We start from the raw sequence: 26,303 nt of genomic DNA, 5'->3' as shown, positions 1-26,303 counted from the left end.
ATAGCAGTTTAAAATTTTTTAGATTACCACTTTTTAAATTATGGAGGCTTGGATCTGGCTAACCAGAAATAACGTAACTTGTTAAATGATCATTTTTTGAACTCTGCTGTTGATAGATTTGTGCTATATTGTGATTGCGAAAGAAAAACAGCTACTCTCTGCAATGTTTCTAGTTAAAAAATTGTTTTAAAGGTTCACAGAAAAACGCAAAAGGTTGTATTTCTTCATATAACTCAATTTTTATTTGCATGTAACAGTAAAATAACTTATTAATCCGTGTACGCATGAACCAGAGAGCCAAATTCCCACTCTCGGGAGTTGAACATTCTGCAGAAATTTCATTGTTTGATGGATGACTAGTTGAACAATCGATTTGGCGCCGCCCCCAATTTTTTTCACTATGGCTGTCCGCGTACACACACTCAACATTAATTAAAAATATCAATCAGCGCTTGATGACTGTTATTCTTACAGCTGTGTCATCGGATTATTAAATAAAATTATTCATCTGGTTATACTGATGAGTGTTAGTTAGTTGAGGGGGGACTAGTTAGCACCTCTCTGCAGCGGCTGTCGCTGCAGGCGCGAGTTGGTTAATTACACCTGTGTGTTTTAATACATTCCGAGAGGGAGAGCCGGAGGAAAAGTGCTCGCTCTCCCTTTTAAATGAACGTTGGAGCGGCGAATTTCCGCGAAACCGGCTCGGTTTGGTCAAAACTTCGGATTAATTCAAACAATCCTAGCTTACAAGTAGTGCTCGTTACATTAACAAAAATTCTCAAACAAATATAAGACGAGCAAATCTTGTAGGCTTTAATGAACAACATTCAATATTAATGTTAACAACAGTTCTGCCTCAATCGCAATATAATTTTCACATAATATTATATTTGGCAACAGACACGTGTGAGACGTAATTAATTAATATTGTACAATAAAAACACTCCGCGCGTGCACACTCGGAAGCAGCAGCATTTTCTCCGATTCAGGTGGATGGAGTCTCTTTTTTCATTCATTGTGTCCCTGGTATTTGGTCAAAAGGCACCGCTCAAACTGGACGCTCAATGGACGAGGCATTAGGTCACCCAGGCGCCCACAGCCCCAACCGCAAGAAGCATCAGGCACGTGCTCGCAGCACTCTTGGCACCGGCGTTCCTCGTGTTGCGTAGAACGGCTGTCGCGTTGTTCCGCGGCACTGGCTCGTTGCAGTACGACTCGTCGCAGCACGACACACACGTCTGGAACACAAAGATATATCTTCAATTCTTGATTCATTGTATTTTAAAGGGTAACAACAGTAACAGAGTAGCTTCAATTACGAATCAAGGCAAATAAAAGCAGCATATATGTTATCTATTGCTGTAAACCAGATCCATATCTAGTTTTAGTCATCATTATAACTTGGTGTATTCATATTTTGTTTTCGAGAATGCATTTTTAACTTCGAAATTTTAACACCTAATTGAGTCGCACGTATCGCCAATGTCAATAAAATCAAGAGCTTTTAATGAAGATTTAAATGCAAACTTTTCTTTAATCTTTTGGCTCGTCATTTTTTCAATCTGTATAATTATTAAAATTTTACAATAAGAAATCAATAATTCATCTCTATTACATCTCCTCATTTCTTTATATCATCAAGCGCCACGAACTTAATTAGCCCTTGAATTTGATTTTTGCCAATGCATGCCAGTCAATTACTTAGTATCGAATTAGGATGGGCATCATCTGCATCACTCAATTGAAAATTCTACATAACCTGCCAAAAATTAGTGGAAACGGAAAAACCATTGCACAGGCTGTTTTTGGTCTGAACCCAGCAAAATGTCGCCGACTACCAATCAGAGAAGGGAGCGGTTCTCTGATTGGCTTTTGACATATCGGTGACCTAACAAGATCGAGACAGCAGCGCCACAGCGACAAGGCTGCTGGCAACCGGCTGGCCAGAGCCTTCGTTGCTTGACTCGCTTTTTGCTGTGGTAGCGCCTTTCCAGTAACCCTCCTTACCTTCGACAAAGGATTGGATTTGACTTTTGCATCAATTGCTGAGCGAATATTGTATTACTCAAATTTGTTTTTCATTTTGAGAAGCTTCTGGGAAAAGGCGTTGCTACAGCGTTTTGCTGGCTGTCGCTGCTGTCTCGAGATCTTCAGGCCAGCTTAACGTCAAAAGCCAGTCAGAGAACAACTCACCTTTCTCGATTGGTCGCCTACGTTCCTTTGTGCTAGGTTCAAACCTAAGGATTTTCAAATCTGAGGTAAAATTTAAAAATTGTTAAATACATAAGCATACAGTTTTACTGTTGTTTATTAATCCCAAATATTTTAAAACGATCAACAACGAGGAAAAAAGAAAAAATGGAATTTAAAATGTGTATTTTTAAGCAAACATGTGACTTTGAAGCTTGAAAATTTAGGCTGGGTTCACTTTTTAGCGACAAAATGCAAATGTAATCTAAATGCGGGGTATAAGCGCCAACTGCTGTGTCCTCGTGTCAAGAGCAGCTGTTGCTCATTTGGATAACCCACGCGCACAGCTCGAATCAGCATCAACTTGATTATATTTCCGACCCGCGCACGCACTCTAATTAATTAAACTCGCATTTCTGTCGCTTTTAGTAATTGAGACGAGTTTTATTTGTCCCGTAAGTGGGTAGTTTGCGATGATAATATCAAAGCTCGCGGAGAGTTCCACTAATTGGCACTCATCATACAATGCCCGCGAGACTCGAGATAGGTGGAATGATTATATTTTCGAATTAATTAGCCATGCAGGAATGGAAGCATAAAAATCAAACAAAAGCTGACCGCTCGTTGACGGCTGCTAAAAATACGCTCAGCGAGAAAAGCAAAAGAGCGTCGGGAAAGCCGCAGGGAAGGGAAAAAGCTACAGCCAAACGCACTCTGCACTACGCTTTTGAGGAAGAGCAGCTGGCCGAAATTGCGGTAATTCGCTTATTTCCAGCAGCAGCAAGAGCACGCGACGCAGCCCAATTTGGGCACTCAGGCTGCTGCTTCCGTACGCCCGTGGCCCATAAACGTTAATTATTTTGCCACTATATGCGCAGAATTGCTTAAAATAGTGAATAGTGCAAATACAAAGCATAAAATTGGAGTTTGTTTATTTTCTGGCTGCTATTTGTTTGCTAGAACAAAATTAACTCCCCGCAATGTGTGCCGCAAGGATATAATTTCTTTCTTAAGAAATAAAAAAAACACATGCAGGTTTCTTGCTGAGCTTTTAATCAATTTTACATTTCATTTTTACTTAATTTTATTAAAATCTATCGGTCAGTCACGGAAAAGGCTGCCATCAGCGTTCAAGTAAATCTTTAAATTATATATCATTAAGCAGAGATTTACTCGACATTTTTCTGAATCCAGCAAAATCAGCACTAACTGAAGCCATTTTGCCCATTCTGACCGACAAGTAAAAAATTAACACGATAAAGGGCACCATTGATATAAAATCATTCTGTTTGAAATAGCGTGCAAACCATATTAATTTTGCATGAGTTTCCTAACTAATAAAGCTTCAGTAGCAGGCTGAAGCTGGAAAGTAATGAAGGTAAAGTTGTTCGTCATAATATTACCGTCTGTCCGTCGCTTCTGCTGCAGCCGACAGAGTCCTGGGTGCACTCGGAGCGGTCGACGCACTTTTTGTTGACCAGCCAGCTCTCGCCGAGCTGCCCCATGGCGTGTAGCGTGTGGCAAAAAGTCTTTCCTGCAAGCAGAACACACGGGATTAGCAGACGGAAAATTAAATAAACATATACAGAGAGAGAGACGTAGCCGCTTTCCTATACCCGTCGCGGCGCATGCAGTGTGAGTGACAGTTGGACAAATTAATTAAATGAGCAGCTGGTGGATTTGAAAACTCAGTTTCATACGCTCGAGAGCTAATTACTCGACTGTGTGTGATGCAACTTTAGACCTTTTTGTTGCACTTTACAAGTAATTAAGCTGTGAAACTTAACTCCTGCAAACTGTTATTCTATTAGGTACACATAAAACGAAAATTAAAAATGGGGTTTTAATTGCTTTAGAAATTAAAAAATCTGTGATTCAATTTTTTTGCTGAAAATTTCAAACAAACATTTAAATAATGTAATTACTATTTTGTATCATTTGCCAGCTGGGTCAATCCTTAAATCACGATTTAGAATTGAATCCAATTAAAAACATTTAGTTCTAGGTCACATTATTCCTGCTGGCTGGAAATCTCAAGACTTTAATATTCACCGAGTTGCAATGCTGAGAGTTTCAGCAGCAGAAGCGATAAATATTTGATGAGTGCTGCTCTATGGCAGAGTAAAGCGAGTGGCAGACTTTTATGAACGCTCCAGCATCTGCATGCACATTATCTCTCGTGTGTCGCCGGCCGGCCGTACACGGCAGCGCTTAATATTAAACTCGGCGTGTCGCCTCTCGCATCCTTCCTGTGAGCAACAACTAAGTCTTGCGCTTGCTATTGAGTTTTCAGGTCTTTGTTCTGCTAGTTCGTCGACAAAGGCATAATTGTGCACGATGTGCATTTGCAAAAGGAAAAGCGCATGCAGCCCGGCCTAGATCTCAAAGTAGAGACAGAGAAGGGCTCTCTCACGCGAAGTGGGCACTTTTCCGTCCAATATTAACTCCGTGTCCAGTTTGTTCTGTGAAGCCTCTTGTCGATCGGTGCAACAGCAGCTTAGGCAACCGCCTCGACAGGCGTGCCAATCAGGTTGCATACCCTTTAAAATTTCCAAAAGCGCAGGATAGGTTTTATTTAGCACTACTTGAAACATTTAGCACTTGAGTTTGATTATTAGTTTGAACCCAATAAACAAATAACCCAAAAATATATTATTTAATCATCATGAACACTTTTTCTTGCACTGCACGGAGTTTCTCGTTTATGTTTGGCTTTGAACAATCAAACTTTGTGTTTGCCTATGGACCTGTGTCACTCTCCACGATCGAGCAAAGCTGTATTAAATTATTTTCAATTTATATTCAATTGTTGTTGCTACCACTATTCCGTAGAAGCGCTTACGGCTATAGCAAGTTGGATAATTGGATATTCAATGAGATTAATCTAACTTTTGAATGGACAAGTTAGCAATAATGGCGGAGTATAGTGGAGCTAGAAGACACAATGGCTAATGAATTTCTCCATCCCGGGGCAACGAGAAAATTGGAGCTGCTGAAGCAGAAAATTGTTTCTTCGAGAACACCAGACAAAGAGACCTATTAATTGGAAACGGCTCCTTTCAACACCGGCGTCCTTTAGCTCAATTGTCTATCCTTTTTTTGATGAAACTGTTGGTAAATATTTTCAAAGTGTCCACTTGATCAATATAAACAAGGTCGCTGAGAATCTCGAGAATCTTATCTGTTTGTTGACGTCAAACGCAGGACAAGTGCTCAATTCAATTCCGAAAAGATGCTTGGTAAAAGCTATCTGGTCGCTACTGCAGTGATCTTACTCCTTAAGGTAAAAATTTAAAACTAAAAATTGATTCTAAATCTTAAAATTAAACCAGCTCGTTTCCGGTGGTGACAAGGGCGAAGTTGGAGGTGAGACCGCTTAAGGTAGAGTAACAGGAACAGGAATTTAATTCAATCTTGAAGCAGTCTCAAGGGGCTATGAGGAAATCAACGGAACTGAATACTACCTCAGCACCGAAAGCCGGACTAGAGATTCGGCAAAATTGGACTGCGAAGGAAGAAACATGACCTTGGTGGAATTTGACGGCAATAACAAGTGGACAACGATATCTTCCTGGATTTCAAATAACAGTAATGCCAAGCTTAAACTTATGTTATAGTCCTGTTAAAAAATGTTTGTTTTAATTTTCAGTTGCGTATCGGAAAAACTGGTATTGGACGAGTGGCATCTTGGCTCAGAACTCGGAAAAATGGGTCTGGGAGGCGTCGGGCGAAGAGATTAAACAATTTTTCTGGGCGCCATCACAGCCCAATGAAAACAGTAAAAATGGAAGCGTGTGCATTAACTTCATCATCGACTTCGGCGGTTGGGACGACGATTATTGCGATCAGTTCACAATGGGACATATTTGCGAATGAGAAAGAGTTTGAACCCAATTTTTGGATGAAGACTGGTGTGAATATTGACACAAGTAATTACAATTTAGAAAGGAGATGGAATGAAAAAGGAAATACCAAATAAGGAATACAATGGCTGTTGTCATTACAATTAATGTAAGCAATCAATATCTCTACATTTTTTTTAAAATCAGAAACGACATAATTTTACCACCATATAAGAAGAAATAAGCACAGCGAGATTTAATGTTTCAGTGAACTACTAATAATATCTCAAGTTCCTTTTCTGTCTTATTGCAATTTTTATTATAATCCTGTGAATTCACAATATTTTGTATGTAGTTGAACTATCAACACCAGTAATAAATAAAAAAATCAAACAAGTTTCAAAATTAATGAGTTTCACGTTTTGCTAAAACAAACCTTGAGTAGAAATCATATTAAATGCTTAAACATTAAAGATTAACATACGATAGTGATTTTGTCAAATCATCATGTTTTTCAAGATGATTTTACCTGTGTCAACTTTGCAAAATCACCTGCGATAAATAATTATCTTACTGAAATTGTACACAGTGTATACTCATTAATCACCCAACCACGTCAGTATCAACCGCCATGGAACGCAAATACTCAGCGTGTATTTTCGTAGCCACTGCTATTAACGTAAATATTTGTTTGATTTCTGATTGGATGATTTTGAAACTATATTAATTATTTTAAAAGGTAGCTCTGGCAACAAGAGCTGGTTTAACAGGTAATATTTAAAAATATTATTTTGGCAGAGTAATATTTTGCGAATTGCACAGTGAATGATGTTATTATTGACGGCCAAGAATACTACATAAACACAACCAAGATGACCAAAATGGATGCAATGGCTGAGTGTGCAGCTAGGAATATGCAACCGATTTCCCTTGAGGAGTCTGGAAAATGGGATATAATCAGCTCATATGTGAATGAAAACGGTAAGCATAAATTTTTGACAAATTAAATTAATGTTTTCGCACGGGAGCTTTAACTTCCAGATCTATACCGTGATTCCTTCTGGATTGGAGCGGAAAGGGTAAACAATTTGAAGTGGCACTGGGACTGGTCTGGCAAACAGGTCGTGGATTTCTACTGGGGTGAAAGCTATCCGCGTTACGAAGCGGTGACTGAATTTGCTTTTTGCCTCAAATTCCAAATGGAAATCTTCAAAGGGTGGATGGACACGTACTGCGACTCAGGCAGAGCCGGAACTTTTTGCCAAGTCATTGTGTAGCTATTGACAAAGTCAATGTTTGCTGATATTTACACTGTTTGCCAATAAACGCATACGTTTGTCGAACGAATTAAGACGTTTTTTCTGTTTGTCACATTGTAACGTCACTGACGAAGTAAAATCATGCGTTAATTGTAAATTTTGAACAATCATTATTCATTGCTTGATAGCCTATCGCGTCGCCTCTTATTGTTAGTTTAAATTATTTCGTCTCTCTAAATCAGGGCTGCTCTCAACAAATACTGTATAGCAATGGATCGTACATATTTTTACATATCTCTGACATTTTTTTCCCTGCAGGTAAGATTTTGCCTATTAAATTAATATATTTGAGTTACAGCGATTTTTTTCTCCAACAGAAAGCAACAACTGTGATTGATCATGAACAAAAGAGGTTTCACAAAAAATTGGCAAATCAGCTAATTCATTGCAGAATTTCTGGCCAAATTCGTGACGATTGAATGTCATGGTTACTTCATCAACACAACTGATGTGACAAGTAAAGCAGAGGCAACAGCTGTTTGCAATTCTTTAAACATGGACCTTTGAGGAAGGGCTAATTAGTTTTTCGCGATCATCAATAATTACATTATTCTCCTTGTATAATGCTTAGAAAAATGAATGAGATCATGATTAAGCTGTGTATTAGATGCCTTGTACGTCAAAGAAATTACTGGATTGGAGCAAAGCGAGAGGCCAAACTCATCCAAGTGGCTTTGGGAGACGACTGGCTAGGGAATTGAACAATTATTCTGGGGAAATTTACCACCCGATATACAATCATCTGGACACGGTCAACTTCTGCATGCAGTTCAACTACTGGTATGGTTAGACAGATGTCTACTGTGATGATGGATTGCTTGATGGATTTATTCTTTGCTGGCACAAGACCATGCAATTAGATTTGTTTGTACAAATGTATGACCAATTAAGTTATGTAACAGTTGTTGGATTTGACTCCTTGTGCAAAATATTTAATACGATTTTGGCACAGTTGATGATAGGTTGAAAATTCTTAATTTGCCGCTATTTTCCTCTATTGTAAAAAGTCCGGCCTATTTTCCAAGTTTCGTTTTCTACGAGATGCCGTAAGAAATACAAAAAGGCCACTATAAAAATACTTCCAAAAGACTCACTCCTGACAATGACCACCAAAAGAGGGTGTTAATTGCGGAAATTTTAAAAATTGGAACGTTGAAAGGGGTGTGGCATCCAAAAAATATAAAAACGGGCAAGGCACGTGCCAAAAACTGCGGAACAATCGAAAATTCTGACTGATTTGCTGATATTTTCAGGCAAAATCTTGGGAAACATTTTACTGCTGCGCTTTTTGCACTTTAACAGAGTCTGTATAGGGACAAATTTCTGGCATTTGAATGAAAGACCTTGGTGAAGGGAGGCGAAAAGATGGCCACATTCGGCCCTATATTATCCACTCGGCAGTGTTATTGGGACCCGGCGAGCTCATTGCCCATAGGATGTGCTGGCAGAGGCTAAAAATATAATTGTGTCATTCATGGACGCGGTATTTGCAAATGAGAGCAGCTGCTTTTTCCAGATAACTTTGCCCGAACATGACTCAATGCGCGGCTATGGGTGCAGAACGTGACCCGGCCAAGCGACGGCCGTAGACTCTAGGTCAAATGCAAACACATTAAAGTGCACATAATGCGGCGTTCGTGTCCATCGGGCCGTTGTGAAGTGAGCAGAACATGCAGCACAACTCGCGGCTATGCAGGTCTATCAGGCGAAACTATCTCGCTCCCCTGGGACGTGTCGTCGCATTTGAATCGGGAACAAAAGGGAACGAGGACGAAATTGTTGGTGTCTTACCTGCCGGACACGGCCTGTCGATGGCGTACTGGTTGCACACCTCATTGTTTGACACGTTGACGCACGTAAAGCACGTGAGCGCTGCAACAAAGGGAATGACCAAGCCTGTTAATGAAAAAGCAGCCAAAAAGGTAGGCAGGTACAAAGGGAGAAGCACAAATAATGGGATTACGCAGACGAAATCGATACTTTTATCCCGGCTTTGAGCTGCGCGGAACAAGGGCCAAATTGCCAATTTTGTGAGTTGGTGACATTTTTTTTTAAAAAAAGTAAAGGAAGGTAAATTTTTTAAATCCGGCAAATCCAACTACATAAATGTGTGAATAGTTCAAAGGATTAAAAAAATGATGCCAGAGCAGATAAAATGCTATCATGGCTCATATTTTTGTTACAAATGTTTTCAGTCCTATTTTAAATTTCTCTATTCAACATTCCAAATTTTTCCCTCTTAATTTCGAATTGTTTAATTGCAAACTAGACAAAAGCCACATTCATTCTTAATCACAAAAGGCTAATTAGTCGAGGAGCACCGGCTCCATGGGGCCGGTATACGAGACATAATTTGGTTTAGAAAAGGGCCTCCCTACGCTCCTGATGATTGGGCTTACGGAAATCTGTGGCACGGATAAAAGCGGCTCTGCTGATGAGCTACTAGGTGCGGTGGTGGTTCGGCAAAGTGCCTTAACTCGCTAGGGCTGCTTCTGTCAGAGGCGAAAGCAGGCAAGCTTGCGTGTTATCTAAAGCATCGGCCTTTGTTCCGACGTAAGATCCGCTCTCAGCGCTAAGCACGCGTTTATTAAAGAGGAATGAGCGTTGTGCATATTACAGTCGAGTAGCACGATATTTCAACAAGATACGTGTGAAATAGGAAACTCGGTACTTGTAAATTTAATCTGACAATAATGTAAAATGGCAACAGCAAAAAAATCTTATTTTGTCATAAATGAGAATTTTTAATTCTTGATTTATTCTAAAGCCACACGGAAGCCATCATCCAGGTTTAAAAAAAAATTCTGGAGGCAAATTATTAAAACCGAGTTTAAAGTATTTGCTTTTACTATGTATCACTTAATTCCCTTACAAATTTTTACTCATGTATATTATCTGACAATCGAAATGTGTGGAAATTTTCATATTTTAGAACAATTGATTTTTGTTCATGAAGTAGGGCTTCGAACTGAAGCCAAAAATATTTAAGAGTAATGAAGATTACTATTTGTAGCTTCAAGGGAACTGACCAGATTTTCAAAAAGGTAAAATTATATTTCCAAATTCCCTGTAAAGATTTACAGACTGAAGGGCTAGTGAAATGAGTCCGCTTTAAGCATTCTAAGAATTTATATGACGTAAAAGTCTGGGAGGTAAAGAGCGAAATTCAAAAGCTGGAAATCTCCTTCACTTCATTTCCATGAAGCCTGGGATTTGTAATGAGCACCGGCGAAAAGCTAGCTCGTGTACTTGAATTAGCAAAGAGCGGCGAGCAAGAGCAAAAAGAATAGTTAAGTGCGGCGTAATTAGCGCAAAACTTGCGCCGAGTGGATGTGCATCCGGCGCTCTCGGCCGGCGCCCTTGGGGCTAATTAGATGAAATATTAAAGGGCCGAGTTTCGGGCCCGACGCGCGCAATAAATCGCTGCACGGGCGGGTCTCGGAGGTGCTGGCGAAACGCGTCGTAAAATCACCAGCCGGGTAATTTGGGTATTAACAGCCGCGGTGGGATTCTACCGACGTTCCCACACACGGAGAAATTCTTCTTGGCGAGCAGCAGCTATAAAAGCCATAGCCAGATCAAAAGGAGCCAACATATGATAAGAGATCAAACAGCGCTCGCTGCCGGTGACAACTTTTCTCCGAGAGATCCTCTTTCTCCCTCGGCCCCGAGATAAAAGCAAGCTTGGCGACGGCAGCGGCGGCAGCGACCCGATCCTCTCTCTTTCTCGGCAGTTTGTTTTGACATAAATTACACCTTGTTGGGCGCTCGCTGATGTTTTAAGCGCTTCTTGATTGCTGCCGCGTCTGCCGTTTTCAACGGGAATCAAAGCAGCTATAAATTTGCATCGCTCAGCGCGCGTGAGAAGCATTCCCGAGTTTCAAAGCAAACAAACCTGCGCTTTTTTTCGGGCAGACTCGTTGAATTTGAATGAGTTATGGTGACCCTGATTGAACCAAAGACGTAGCTGATGGAGCCTACGATAATTTTTGAGTTAAGGCTGATGATTAATCAACGTGTATATGGATGATCGAAAAAGTGTACAAAGTAGAATATTTTAGCTATTATATAATATTTAAAATATTTTATATTATATTTGCTATCCGTAGAAATCTAGTAAACATTTATTTTTGTTCAATCCACAGCGCCGTCACCCAAACGGGTTGAGCATAATGGCTGCCTCCAGAATCACCACGTGAAAGTTAATTTATGATAAAACAATCATAACAGGTGAAAATTAAATCAAAATACGAGAGAAAGAAAGAGAGAGAGAGAGAGAGAGAGAGAGAGAGAGAGAGAGAGAGAGAGAGAAACTGCCCACATCTGATATTCATAGATCTTCCCTGCCCCCAGGGAAGCAAAAATTGCGCATCGCTCAACCTGTTTTTCACTGTCGATTGTTCCTCTTTTTTTAAATCAAGGAAAGAAATTTAAGTTTAATTGTTAGTTCGTAATTCTTACGCCTGATCTACTCTATGAGCGGCCATGTTTTAAAAGGTTTTATAATGCGTTTCGCAAAGAGCACAATTTCAAAATTTAAGTGATGGTCCATTTACAAACAAATGAATTTTTACCACTTCAACGTGTCCTTTTAATTTTTGATCATGTCTTACTCAATTAGCATTGAATTGAAACCTTGTAATCATTAATAATTTGGTACAGCAATTATTATAAGGCTCATTAAAATCTCCAAAATTTCTGTTCTCAATGACACAAAACGATAGCTGTAAAAACACGTATTGGCAGGCACTACACAGCCCCAGGTTTGAAGACTGGAAGACGTAAAACTACCAAATTAATGTATATCATGGGTTACATAATTAATTAATTTAGAAAATTCCTCGACTTTCGAAAGAGCAAAATACACTTTTCCGTCCTACTTTCCGATAGCTCCACTCTGGGGGATTTATTTTTTCCCGCCGATGGTGCGTGAGTGGCAGCTCGAGGAAAGAGGCCAACACCTCCAGACGAGGGTGATATTACGAAAAAAAGCAGCAGACGATCGGTCTGGAGGCGATGCAAATGCGCAATGTGTGCTCTCTCTCGTAGCTTTAGTCGAGCCGGTCCGTTTTCCAGCTTGCCAATTATGCAAACGACCTGACAGAGGGCTCAGATATAAATCCACTCTCGGTCGGACGCGAGGCAGATGAAAAATTTCCGCCCGTGTGTGCATCACGGGCTGCAGTGGCTCGTCGGTTGCACCCTTTTCAAAAGTGGGCCACGAGCAGATACCGTGCAGGCACCCCGCGGGCTGTCGTTTTTTGGCCCGTGTGTTGCCTCCAAATACGAGTAATTTATGAACACTGCTCCGCCGTGGCTATGCTGCCTTTTTTGTTCTGCCGTTTAATTAATTTCATTCGTGCTGGTTTCACTCTGGGGAATGAAAAGAGTTGCCAGTGTTTTTTAATTTCTCTTTTTATGTGGCAAAAATGATGAGGCTCTTCCTGAAAATAGATTGTGTGGCTGATTGGAGTGACGGAGGCTCCGGATTACAGGTCGGGGTACGAACCGAAATGGCAGATGAAGCCCTAGGGAGGCACTGCAGAGTTAAATATGATTGGTATGAAGTGCCTAAAAGGAGATTTATTTGTGAATAGTTGGTGCTTCACGTTAAAGAAGATTCAAAATGGTCAAATTTATCAATTTTTTTCTCAGGATCAATTCCATGAGGATTTATTTAAAAAATAATTATGTAGAAGCAACGTTAGAAAAATAGCTTTCACCTTCATCAAATTAAAAAATGAGAAATATTCTGGTCATCGCGGTGGCTGCAAAATTTTAATTCCATCACGATTTCCGCAGCGGTCGCGGCTGCACGACAATTTGCACAAATCATGTCGGTCCGGTTTTGCGGCCTCAAACGTTGGCGACACGAATTTATGGTCCGAGTGGCCTCGCTTCGCAACAATGATAATTCCCAGCTGCACACGGGGACTTTTGCGAGTAGTAGAGCGCTCATTGTCAGTGCAGCCAGCCGGTGCACACATATGCACGCGGGCGAAATAAAAAGCAAACCGTCGCAATGATTACAATGGCGAATGGAAACGGCCGTATTATTAATCTCTCGCTGCATAAATTACCATGGCAGTGCCAAGTGCAATTAGTCTCTGCAGCACCACCGCGATTATGTATTTAATAATTGCCTGGCAGATGGATTTATTGTTTGTATGTGCTCCGCGTCTGCTGCTTTTGGTCGTTTGTATCAATCGATCTGCATATTAAACATCGCCGAAAGCGTAGTAATTCTCTTTCCGCCCAGTGGCACACACAGAAATCGATTTTGTGTGCAGTGTCAAAAGAGAATACGGTCCAATAGGTTTTCGCACAACGTTGGTAATGCTTAACAGTAATATGTATAAAATTGTTGGACTATGAGCTATATTCGGGACCTGTAAAGGGGAACAGGTTGAATTCCAAATATTTCAACCAAAATAGTTTTCTACAAATTGATTTTAAGTAAAACACTAATATTATATATTTATTCAGTAAATAAGTGAGGATAAATATAGCTGCAAGTGCATTTTGTGACGTCATAATCTTTGAGGCTGCTTTGCAGCATAATTTACCCGGTTAAGGAGCTAAGGCTGCTGAGACTTAAGCAACAAAAGAAATTCTAACAAACAGTGTAAAATAAACTTAGTTTAAGTCTGATAATTAATGACTTAACGGTTATCCGGCATCAATAGCTCCTATGGAAACCAACCAATATTTGGGTTAGTACTTTTGAAATTATTTTGTTTGGGACATCCCTGACCTTTAAATTAAGCATTTCAAATATTATTTAAATTCATTTCCTTACGCTTGCAATATTTTCTATTTCAAACACAAAGTCGAAGCCATTGTTGTTCTGCTCTACTTTGTACATGTAGAGGCACTCAGGACACTCTTTTCCTCGTGAAGAAAAAGTCTCAAATTGCTGTCATGCGTTTCGCGATTGGTAGCTGTCACCCCGTGAGGAGCTCATTAAAATTTGAAGACGCCCCTTTTACGCAAGAGAGTGCGTCAAAAGCAATCTCGAGTCGCGCGTTGCTTTCATCTCATTTCTTTTTCTTTCGCATTCCTGGTAAGGCCTAACGTGATTTGTTTAGAGAGAGCAAGCAGTGTGATGCAATTTGCGTTCAGTTACATTATGTCGGAGCGTGATCTCATTAACGTTGCGTCGGCTCAGCGATTGCTACTAAAAGGGAAGAGAGAACTGCTGATTTTACCCAGTAGGGATAAAAAAGAGCGGAATATTGAAAGGGGATTTCTTGTAACCCTATAATGACCATAAACTTTTTGCAAATTGATTTAATATAATTAGCTTATTTAATTTGCAATTTTCTAAATATTCGGTAACATGTTTTCCTCTACTCAACTTCCCTGAAAATCCGTTTGGCCAATGCCTGTTTCCGGCTAAAGTTTATTTAATTTTGACCACTTTTCCAAGAAAATATGGTTTAAGATTTGTTCAATTTTTGTACCGCTGTGTAATACAAATAAAGGAAATTAAATTAAAATTAAAAATTTTAATTTTAAACTACGAAGGCGTAGCATAAATAACGGGAACTATTCCTTTCGCAAATTGTCATCTTGTATCAAACACTATCAAAGATTGGCAAAAATCACCAGAAGTTACGGATTTAAAGGTGAAATCTCCATGTTAGCTAACGAGTTGAGGTTTTAGGCTAACGAAATTCAAAATTTTCGCTTCGTCACAGCCGTTCATCATTTGGTTAAAGCCCGTTCGAGCGGAGCGATCGTCTTTTCAAGGGGCAGGTACACTCGCAATTTCCCTTGCATTCATCTGGGGCTCGCCTGCAACTCTCGCCTTGATTCACGAGAATTGAAAACGGGGCGGCGGACGAAACTACACCGTCGGTCGCTGCTGGAACACAAGAGGAGCAAACCGTTATCCTCGGATGCGCGCGTGCTGCTCTCACGCACAGGAAATTTCGCTTCTGCAGCAGCAGCAACACACACCGCGTTTAAATCACAACACCCCGGCATGATGTGAGCACACATACGTATATCAGTGGCAAAATTCATAGACAGCTGGTTAGGCTGGGCGAGAGCTTTGGAGACAACACACGAACCATCGCAATGAACGTGCAGAGGCAGAAATTATAGAGCGAAATTTAATTGTTTCTTGTAAGTAGAATTTATTTGATTTTGATGGATTTATCTCGATTTTAATTAGAGTGTATTTAATTAAAAATATATAATATTATAATTCCCCTGTAATTATCCGTGCTAAACTTAATGAATAATCTGAATTAAAATTAAATATTTTGTTTTTTAATTTTAATTTCATTTTCTCTACATCAATTTTTAGGGTTCAATGTTAAACTATTGTCTGAGTTTTTAATTATATATAAATATTTAAAAAAATAAAAAATAATGCAATTTCTAAATAAAATATAAAATGAGTTAAATCATCTCAATTTTAATGCAGACGTTAATATGCAACGGATATAGTGTTATATTTTTCTTAAAAAAGAAATAAAAATTATATGAAAATGTTCAATAGATAAATTAAAGGGAATTTTTAAATGAAAGATTTGAACTTAGAATCCACTCCCTGATTTTTAACCTGTTTTTTTTTCATCCATCAACACCAATACGTCAAATAGTATGTGTCGGAAATGTTTTAATTTCGGCGGAGCAAAAAAGTGGCAGGCCGTCAGTTGTTTTTGTGCCGGCGTCGGAATTACAAAACACGCGGCAAAAGCAGCAGCTTTTTCACTCGGCAACCAGCTTTTCCATTTTTTCGCCGCTCGCAAAATACGTGCCATTCACGTCTGCTGGCTTTGTTTCGAACGGCTCATTTATACCTCTGCAGGCCTTGTTGCCGAGAATAAAAAGAAAACCCTGCGTCAATACATACCAAACAGGCCCGAGCATTTTTATATTTCGCCCAATGTTTTATTCATCCCCGGTCCGTCAAACGAGCCAAAGCATTTGCATCGACAGAATCGCTGATTTTGCAGCTCGGAGCCGAGAGGGAGGAAGAGGGATCAAAGGCGATTTCCACTCTCCGCCGGAACAAAGAGAAATTTGCGTTGCAACACCCGCGTTAAAGTAGCAGCAGCAGCGCGTCTTCATTTTTCGCACGGCACGCAACCTGCGTCTCTGGCGTGTCGAGCGGCTTGCCTACCACCACACATGCCTCCCATTCCGGAACGTGATTCACCGCCAGCGTTTGTGGCCTTAACAAAGACGCACACAGCGTGTTTTCCACCTGCCGGCCAAGCGTGCGTCTGTATATATGGCCGGCCCCTTTTGCGCTTGAAGAACTCGCATTTCGCGGCTGGAATAAAAAATGGGTGCTAAAATATTTGCCAGTGTTTGTTTGTACTTTGTGCGTGCCGTCGAGCACGTGGCTTCAGGGTTTGGACACAGAAATTTTGCATTTTGCTCTAAATTGATGAAGAACCAACATCACGTCGCAACAATAAAAATTTATTTCAAGAGCACGCTATGAAAATTGGAGCGGAATTTTATTTTTAAATATGACGCTAAAACCACCGTTATTGCACGATGTAAATAGGTTTAGTGGGCACCGTTGTAGAATTATGGGGTCAAATTTAGGGGTTTAAAACATAATTAATTGATTTTTTCGTTCAGTCTTGGAATACTAGAAAAAAATGTATGTCCATTTGCTTTCAAAATAAATAAATAAATCTTTCAACTACCCTATAAAAATGAATATAACTCAGAATTCTCCTTCAATTAAGGCTTAAAACTTGTTTCAACTACCCATAGCCACTCCAAAAAAGGTTTGCATTTTTTCGAATGGGTTGAAATATATCAATTAAGGGGTTGAGCACCCCCTAAACACTTCAACTGGTCAGAGGAGGTCGAGACGAGTCTAACGGTGTGCAATGTTTACGATTTTGAATGTTAGAACCCGAGATTGGGAGTTGATAATACCTGCAAAACACGGATAAATCGAAAGATCGTTTCTTTTCGAGTTTTGAAGCGTTATTTCTCGAAAACGAAAATAAACGCTATTCTAAAATTTTCACACAAGTTTACTCATGTTATGGGACAAGTTTTAAGCGTGTTTTAAAAGTTCCAAAATCCTGAGATCATTTCCAAAATTAATAGCAAAAACCTAAGACATAAAATTTGGTATCAGTTCGACCCGGCTGGCTCGGCGAGAAGAATCCAAAGAACAGATATCTTTGAAATTTCACCACGGTGAGAGGAGATACTGTGGTTTTAAAGTTTTCCAAAATTGTCCCTTAAAAACCCGAAAAAATTAATATTTTGTTAAATAATTTTGTATGAAGCCATCTACAAGTAAAGATTGATTTCCGTACTTTAAATATCGCTGTGGTTGCCAGTCCTCATGCAAATTTTGTCTTCCGACCATTGACAAAATATATTTAATTCACAATATAATCGTTTGAATTTGTCATATTATGCTTTTTATGAAATCAAGCATAAATTGCAATTTACTCGCATTTTTTTACTACAGGGCAGGCTTTCTTCAAACGCACAAACAATTTCTATTTGACGAAAGACAGGAATTTGATAAAAAAAAAAACCTAAAGTATCGTGTATTTTTCTCTAGATTTTTCTTGGAAAAATGAAAACAATATACCAGCTTTTAATCTATATGTAAAGATTCGATTGATTGCTAATAAATTCGGTGGGGAGCTTGGAAAATAGCATCCCAGGCAAATATAGAGCACATAATCATTAGTTTACGAGAGCAGGTACAGTACTTACAGAATTCGGTGCTCGGGTCTTGCGAGTAGAAGGAGGCCTTGGAGAGGACGGTGGTGAATGTGGCCAGCATGAGCAGGCAGAAACGCACGGGCATCACGCGGCTGCTGCTGCGACTTCACGCCCGCCGCATCCAACACACAGATTTCACTGCAACACAAAAACAATTTGAATTCAGCGAAATATCAGCGGTGATTCCGAGAAGAGCGTAAACTGGTCAGTAAATTTGACGCAGGCATAGTGCGCAGAGAGCAGCCGCCCTTTTCGCCAAAGCAGGCTTGACTAATTGGTTTTCAGTCTGGATTCCGTGCACATCAACGCGCTAAGAGTCGTGCTCAAATAAATAATATAATAAAAAAGCTACTCGCGCAAAGCCCTCTGGGCACCACGGTCGATCGCTTTGAAAATTTCTCGCTTTCGTCTGGTCCGCGTAAAATAAGAGAACACGCGAGCAGTGAGAAACAAGTATAAAGCGCAACAGGGAAGACAGGTATAAATATATAATTGTAACGATGAATATTTTAGAAATAAAAACTTTTATTTCGTAGAAATAGCTGACAGCTAATTAGGAATTCTTTAAGTAAACAAAAAGAGGATTTTAAGAGTAAAAAGGACCTTTGATTAGCTTTTTTTATACAAGTGATGTTTCCCCGAAATCAATTCGAGAGATATTTTTTTATTATTGATAAAAGAAGTATTCATTTTTTAGTATGTTTGAAGTCCAGCACGTTGAAACTCGATTCTTCTATCACGTAACAAAAATGCATAAAAATGTAGTCTTGAGTCTACACAAAAACCAAAAAATAGATTTTTATCTTTCTCTTAACACGTTTTTGTCACTAAGTTCTTTAAAATCACGTGGTGGCTACAATTTTTGTAGTACAAAATTAAAAGTTGGAGCACAACATTTATTAGTAATCGTTAGTTCTGATACAGGTGTAAGTTCAATCAGTCTTGTACCATATTGGTGCATGCGTTCCATGCTGAAAATTACTTAAAATATTTTAATTCAATAAGCATGATTTTTTGATGTTGTGCCACAATAATTCGATGTTCAACTATTAATTATGATTTTCAGAACACATTTTTGTAAGTTACGACGAAATTTAAATATGATGCATTTTTCTCTTACTTAAATTTTATAATGACACAATTTCGTTCCTGTACCAATTACCATAATCAGCAAGGCGTTAAAAGCGAGCCCCACAAAAGCAATGAATAAACAAAGGGGAGCGACGGGAGAGATGAGGTGGAAGTTGCAAAAAGTTTGCTTGAAAATCCGCCTGCCAGTGGAGAAGAGAAAGAATTCTGCCTTCCTGCGTGAGCATTTTCCGCCGAGAATAGCGAGGCTGTGCGTACGATACCCGATATATCATTGCCGCAGCCAGGGCTTTGGTCCAAATGATGGCCGAAATATTGCAGCGAGCACCGCATTATTTTAGAGATCGAGTTTCCAAGCCGGAGCCGTTGGTGAAATCAAATTTGTACAGGCTCAGTGCGCTCCGAGTGCTCTAGCTGTCGGCGATTGCATTGGCCGAAAATTTATACGATCGCCACTCAAGTGAAAATGGATTTTCCTTCCAGTAGCAGCAGGCAGCCGCAGCAGCCACTTTTCTCGCTAAACTCGGCACAACCTGCGTCAATTCGGTCCAGCAGTTTCACTGCCAAAATATTTCCTTGACACAAAAATCGATTACAGCAATCCATGCTACGTCTTAATGTGTATTAAACGTTAAGATATTTTTGTTTGTTTAATTTTACAATACTATAAATATAGAGCAAAATTTATCATAAATTTTTGAATTAACTATATATTAAATCATTTCTGTATAATGATATTGAATTTAAGAAATTTGATACTGATTTAAATAATTATTTTACTGCAATATAACTTTTCAATAACAGTGTTTAATGCAAAAAGTAAATTTCCAGCCGATGTACCCACTAGCTTTAATTTCAAATTAAATTTGCAATTTATATTATTTAATTGATACCTAAAAGTATCATAAAACATAAATAAATAAAATTTACACAAAAATCTGTAAAATTTTGCAATGGAAACATTGTTAGCTCACTGAATATTAAAATATATATATATATTATTAATACATAATATTTTGGCTAAAAAATTACCTTTGCCTTTTTTAAAAAATCCTCGGTTCAAAATTATCAGCCTTAATTTTTAAATAACTGTAAAGACTCTCAAGAAATGAGACCAACGTCAAGCATCTGATCAAAAACTGCTCTCAAGCACGCACGCTGTCGCAGCAGTTCTGTTCAGGAAGGGCAAATTACCTTCATGAAGGACCACTCGTCTCGTTCCTCTTCGGGAGGCCACTTTTCACGCACTTTTCGACATGTCTCGGCGCCGCACAATTGACGGGCACCGACCGTGCCGCGCCGACCCCATCGACTGACTGACGGACCGCGAAAAGCAGGTACACAGGTGTGCGGCGCGACTCCCACTACACACCATCCACTTCTCCTCGCGCCGCGCCGAGTGGGCTCGCTGGACGCAAAAAGTATCCGACCGACGGACGAGTCTGCTGCTCTGGCAACTAATTTCCTCCTGCCAGCAGCTACTAGCTTAAGTACGACGAGAGGTCCACTTTAATCGCAGCCAGTTTGCTTGTTTTTGGACGCGGCTGCCATAATATGTAAACGTACTTATGCAAATTACATTAATGCGTCTCGCGCGAAATTGGGCAAAAATAATGGCATGAGATAGTTTTTAAAATGTGCTAAAAAGGCTTGATCATCCGTAGTTTAAAACTAACCATTCCAAAGAGGCATCATATAATATGGAATGCTTCAAGCACATTGTCAAGCATAAAAAATTAATAAAAAATTTGCTTACCAAATGATTTGGATTTTTATTTTTCATAATGCTTGTTTATAAAATTTAAAAAGGGTCACATAGCATAATTTTAGTCTAGTTATTATTTGGAATAATAGTAAAAAAAACTTGAAGACATAAACTAACTACATTGGAAAACTGTTTCGAGATTCATCAAAAGAGAATTAGAGATGTGCTTAAATCGAATTTTCTTTAAAATGGACCATAATTTTAGTTAGTGCGTTAGCTCAAAATGATTTGTTAGCACTAAATTTTGAAGAGAATAAACGGTAATTAATCAGTTTCTAAATATTCAACATTATTTCATTTATTTAGCCAAATACTATTAGCGAAATATCCGCTTGTTTCTTTTCTACTCAAAACGTTCGATAAAATAGCAATCGATTTCCAATTAAGAGTTACTCTTTGGAAATTTGTTTGATTTCTTCGAAATTTTTGCTATTTTTTAATTTGAAAACCATCCGCGTTCACCTGAATATCTTTTATAATATCCTTTTTACCAAAATTCAAATTTTAAAATGGGGGCTTGTTTCCCCAGAAAATTTAAACAAAGGCAGGACGAAGCGAAGGAATTCCTATTATTTTTAATTTTTCAGAGATTTTCAGCTCAGATCCAGATGAAAATACTGATTTACTTGTTTAGTGGAATGAATTAAAAATATTCAATTTTTAAAATGCGTAAATTAAACCGCACAATTTGTGGTTCTAACATCATAGCGATCGCAGGAAAAAAATCAATAATCTGGTTTGCACAAAATACACAAAAAGAAATTGAGCATTTTATATTGATAATTTTGTTCATTATAATCTTTTTTACAAGAAATTCACCAAGATGGCAAGAAAATATTAACCTATAAATCTTGCAATGTATAATAATTCTTTCCTTTCTACAAGAGTGAATCAAAAGCATTTTAATCTGGCAACAGGTTGGCAAAATATGTCTGTAACAAGGCGGCTAATTGAATCCGACCGAGAGGAACAGCGAATTATGTTGTCGGACGGCAGTTTTCTTTTTAGACGAGAGACGGAGAGCGAGCGCGTGGGCACGAGGATGGATATTTTGTCGCATCCGCTGCACGCCCCGAGAGCAGCGCCGGATTAAAAAGGAGTCGCGTATTTTACGTTACATGACGAACGAACGTGCGCTCCGCGAGTGACGTGCCCAGCAGCCCAGAAAGAGCAGCTTTCTCGTGGAAAACAGCACCGAAATTACCGCTCATTCTAATCACGTAGGGTGTATTCGCGTGTGTATGCGATTCAAATTCCAGCCGATTTGCATACGTTTCCGAGTATTGCACAAAAACATTCGGCACATAAGCGGCGCTCGGACGTGGTCTGCTTCTCTGATGCTTTTTCTTGCCAAAACGCAATTACCGAGCGCTTGGCCAGGCTATATCGGCTATACATCGACGCAGCGACAATAAAATTTTACGAGTGTTAATTTGCAGGAGCCTCCTTCGGCTTTATAAAAGAAGGTCGATTAGATCGAGTTTGCTGACGAGATTCGAGGCTCGTCCCTGATGCCATGAGAATTTTGGACCTTATGAATTTTTAATCACGAAAATGTGTAATTACTCGTTGTTTAAATTACATCTGTCCTGCAGACCGATGGAGATTAAAACATTAAAATTTGTTCCTTTTTAAAATTACTGGTTTCGTGCACCGAACACAAATGCATGATTTATGGGTGCTGCGGACTGATTAGCGGAAAAATTGAATAAAAAACATAACTCGAGGCTGACATCTTTGAAATAAATCTGTTCTTTCCTCTTCTAAAAAGCAGTATGTTATTGAATAAAAACAGTAATTACGCTTCATAATTTTGAAATGGAAGCCCTGCTCCATGAACATTTCGAGCTATATAGGTGCTTCATATATATTTTGCGATAAAGTTGAAAATGTTGATGGATATATGTGTTATAAACAAAAGGCGTGCTATTCTTTTTGATCCAATTTGCTGCAAATAGCATCGCCTCATCATCTAATTGCCTTTCTGGGAGTAACGAGACGACGCTCTCCGGGTGGAATAGAAAGGGAGAAAAAAATACGAGTGGCTGGCACTCTTATTCCAAATAAAACGCAATAAACGGATCAATTCTCTGATTAATGACCTTCAACAATCGCTCATTATTTCTCTGTCGGCACGTAATGGGCTCGAGTTGATTCAATTTTTTGATACTGAACATAATGATTTTTTCGTGATGAAGCATCATTTCGCACGGCAATCGTCTCAATTAAATTTCCTCCTGACTTGACACACGCAGTCGTAAAAAATTTTAGACGGAAAAGCGCCTCGACTGAGTGAGGAAAGTAGCGAGAGATGAAATTTGCAATCTAATTCTGAGCTCATAAATATTCAGCGGTGCCAAGCAACGAGTGGACGGAGTGCGGAGGAGTTGGCACGAATAATTAAGAGATCAGCAGCGACAGCCAACACATTCGTCAGCAGTACCTATATAATGTCACGTATAATCAAATATTGGCTCTTGAAACTTATCACCCTTCTGCCCGTCCTGTAACTTTGCACAGTTCGCTGCAAATCAACGCGGTATACTGCAGTATGACAGTATAATTGAACAACTTTGCCAAGCTAGAGAAGGTAGCTGATTATCTTCATGACTTTCTTACTCAATAAGACAAGTTTCCGGTACCTCCTCGCTGTAAGTTTGAAGTCTGGAAAAGCCACAAGGATTATTTGAGAAACTAAATTCTTGTTGCTTGTGTCGCCACTATCGGCCAGGCAATGAACTAGGCCGTTTAGAGAGCAGTATTGAAGAGATTGCGTATACTGCAAACACGCGTCATACTAATTACTCATTTACCTGCCATCTCCTAAGAACGATTTGTCAGGAAAATTGTATAATTTTCGTATACCGTGTTATTCGTTTAGTGACAGATAACGCCACCAAATACTTCAGATTTAAGGCTTTTCCGTTGCGATTTGGAACTCAATCCTGCTGTGGTGCAATCTGTACTGGAGATTATTTCTTTTGATGAGCCCTAACCAAAAATCTCTTCAAGCCATCTCTGTAGAAACGTAAAATCAATGATTTAAAACACAAAATATTTGCCGACTTATATCTACGGCGATTGGCATGACTGATTTTTACTATCAGAACATCAAAATGAATCTTTTTTAAGTGTAACATGCATTTTGGCAAGGTTAAGCCTGAACTTGCCGTGAAAATAAGTGACTTATTAAATTCTTAATCAACTAGTATGATGCAATTTTTGGTGGCTTTGAACACCAAGGGGCTTAAGAAAATGGTGAATTGTACTATGCCAATTTGTCAATTGTCAAAAGAATATTACGATCAAATATAGCCATAGCCAGTCAACTATGAGAAGGGGTCTACTTAAATTTCACGTCCGTTTTCCACTAAGACTGCCAAATTATTAGCAGGCCAAGAGCAAACAACCTATATATATATATATACAACCACCTAATCATTTGATTTTATTCGATATACTCTTTTAAAATTTAGATATTATAATACTATTTCCCCAGGAGTTAGATTTGATGCTAGATAATACTTCATAAAAATTTGATATCCCAGGCACAACAGCTGCTGCTAAGCTGTGCGATTACAAACAGCTTTTGCCAGAGAGGCGAAAATCCGCATCAATCAGCTGCAACAAAGTTTGTTGCATAATCAGCTTTTTTCAACTTTTTGCTGGCGGAAATTTATCATCGCGCGGCACACCGGTGTGACAAACAATGAAATGGACAGCAATCCGATGTGTACACCGGCTATACATACTTCTCGCATGTAGGATGCAACAAGCAACACAGCAAGGGCTTAGTCTAAATCGGCTTTGTCAGCGTTCGAAATTCGGGTAGCGCGGCAGTTTAGGTCTCGCTCGTGAATTTCGCTTGTGCAGCCACTTTCAGCAATTATCACTCCATTGTTGACGGGGCTTGGTTTTCGGTTCAAATAATTCGAATCATGACTAAAGAGAAAGCTGGAAATTCCCTCCATATTTTCCAACAATTATATTTAATTATTGTTGTGAAGTTTCAAATGAATTGAATAAAAATTATAAAAAACGAACTATCCTCATTGCAACGTGTGACCAGAATAGTTAATTCTCCGCAATTACAGAGGCATTTTGAAAGTGTGCTGTCATTGTTCGTTTCAAATAAGTTTTAAATGCAGCCGAGAATGCAACGAAACCCAATTATTTGCGTCAAAAGCCAGGACTTATTACGCTAATTAGCGTACGCGAGAGGCAATTAAAGTCAGCGAGCTGCAGCTCAAGATATTTTTCGTTCGAGAAGCACTTAAAACAATTCATTCCGCCGTGTTTACTAACTGCCGAATTTATGCAAATAGTGGGAATTCGCGCGGCCCAGTCGGATTCCGGCGGCTGAAAATGGCCAGGGCAGCTTTTTGCGTGCGAGAAGAAGAAATTCATCCTTGAAAGTGAACGTGCGCTGATAAACCTGAATTAAAAAGTCCCACCCAAGACGCGCAAAGACGAAGAAATTAAGCTCGCCGCGCGCGACCGGCGGCGGCAGGTCGTAAAATTTGCGCTTAATTCGCGGGAACTTTTTGTAATCGGAATTCCTCGTCGCTGAGTTCTGCGTTTTTATCAGCCGTGTGCGTGGCGCGGAATGCAATGTGCGACGGTAAAAAGCAGCCACCAAGGCAATAACAAAATAAAAATTAATACACCGCGTCTTTGTGTGCAAAAAGGTGGCCCACAGAAATAGAATTCAGGCGACGCGGTGGAAAATCGCCAGAGCAAACACTAACAAAGCGCTGTTTTTTGAGAGCACGCCCCTAGAAAACAGCCTCATAAAAGTTCACGACGCCTGATGCGTAAGTGATGGCTCTATTACCGTCTATCACACAGCATGGCAATGCAGGCATAATTATGGTCAAGAAAATTAAAATACTGCGGGTGGAAAGAACTCTAAAAATTTTGCAGTTACATATTTCTTAACTTTAGAGTGATAATTGCTGGGTTATTAAGAGTTAATACAAAATTATATTGATTTGAATTGACGAGATATTTAAAAATTTGAACTGATTACAAAAAATTAAATGGACCGAAAGCCTGAATGAAAAATTTACAATTTAAAATAACATTTTTTAAGCAAAATGATTCGTTGGGCATTGGCTACACGAGACAGAGAAAGGAAAAATATCCCCTTGCAACAGAGAAAAGTATATAAAGTCGGAAATGGTACACATGGTGTCATAAAATGTGGATCGATCCTTCACGTAGCCTGTGGATGCTCACCCTCGCTCCCGAATTATGGATCGCAGTTTCGCGATCGTAAAAGTTGCTATTTTGTGATTGCCGGGGTCGCTGCTCGCTCTCTCCGTAATTAGATTCTTATCCAGAGAGAAACAAAAGTCAGTTCGAAATTGTTGC

The 26,303-nt window shown here is 39.3% G+C and overlaps 3 protein-coding genes across 9 annotated transcripts in view; 2 read left to right on the top strand and 1 right to left on the bottom strand.

Annotated features, from left to right (window-relative positions):
* Window positions 1-214: 214 nt before the first annotated feature.
* LOC135935477 (ly6/PLAUR domain-containing protein 6-like) overlaps window positions 215-26,303 on the bottom strand; it is a 120,614-nt gene continuing 94,525 nt past the window's right edge. For 5 of the 6 annotated variants that reach the window (XM_065477832.1, XM_065477836.1, XM_065477834.1 and 2 more), the window contains 4 exons: window positions 18,068-18,214; window positions 9,143-9,223; window positions 3,594-3,724; window positions 215-1,238 (listed from right to left, as the gene is read on the bottom strand). In XM_065477832.1, coding sequence (XP_065333904.1) covers window positions 1,077-1,238; window positions 3,594-3,724; window positions 9,143-9,223; window positions 18,068-18,161 — 468 coding nt within the window. In that variant the 5' untranslated portion in view covers window positions 18,162-18,214 and the 3' untranslated portion in view covers window positions 215-1,076. Of the gene's footprint in view, window positions 1,239-3,593; window positions 3,725-9,142; window positions 9,224-18,067; window positions 18,215-20,359; window positions 20,847-26,303 lie in introns of those variants that run through there. The other variant, XM_065477837.1, reaches the window with a different exon arrangement.
* LOC135935475 (perlucin-like protein) lies at window positions 5,331-6,431 on the top strand. Of its 2 annotated transcripts, none has more exons than XM_065477828.1 (4): window positions 5,331-5,473; window positions 5,523-5,556; window positions 5,611-5,778; window positions 5,840-6,431. In XM_065477828.1, exons 1-4 carry the CDS (start codon window positions 5,423-5,425, stop codon window positions 6,064-6,066), a joined length of 480 nt encoding a protein of 159 aa, XP_065333900.1. In that variant the 5' UTR covers window positions 5,331-5,422; the 3' UTR covers window positions 6,067-6,431. The 2 variants fall into 2 exon arrangements, with proteins under 2 accessions (XP_065333900.1, XP_065333901.1); XM_065477829.1 differs by having other exon boundaries at window positions 5,337-5,473; window positions 5,614-5,778.
* Window positions 6,640-7,373, top strand: LOC135935476 (uncharacterized). The gene is made up of 4 exons (XM_065477830.1): window positions 6,640-6,711; window positions 6,772-6,802; window positions 6,855-7,013; window positions 7,074-7,373. Exons 1-4 carry the CDS (start codon window positions 6,664-6,666, stop codon window positions 7,307-7,309), a joined length of 474 nt encoding a protein of 157 aa, XP_065333902.1. The 5' UTR covers window positions 6,640-6,663; the 3' UTR covers window positions 7,310-7,373.

This window comes from Cloeon dipterum, chromosome 2 (genome assembly GCF_949628265.1).
Source record: "Cloeon dipterum chromosome 2, ieCloDipt1.1, whole genome shotgun sequence".
Taxonomy (NCBI): domain Eukaryota; kingdom Metazoa; phylum Arthropoda; class Insecta; order Ephemeroptera; family Baetidae; genus Cloeon; species Cloeon dipterum.
Note: the sequence above shows the minus strand (reverse complement) of the source record. Positions and strands in the feature narration are given on the sequence as shown.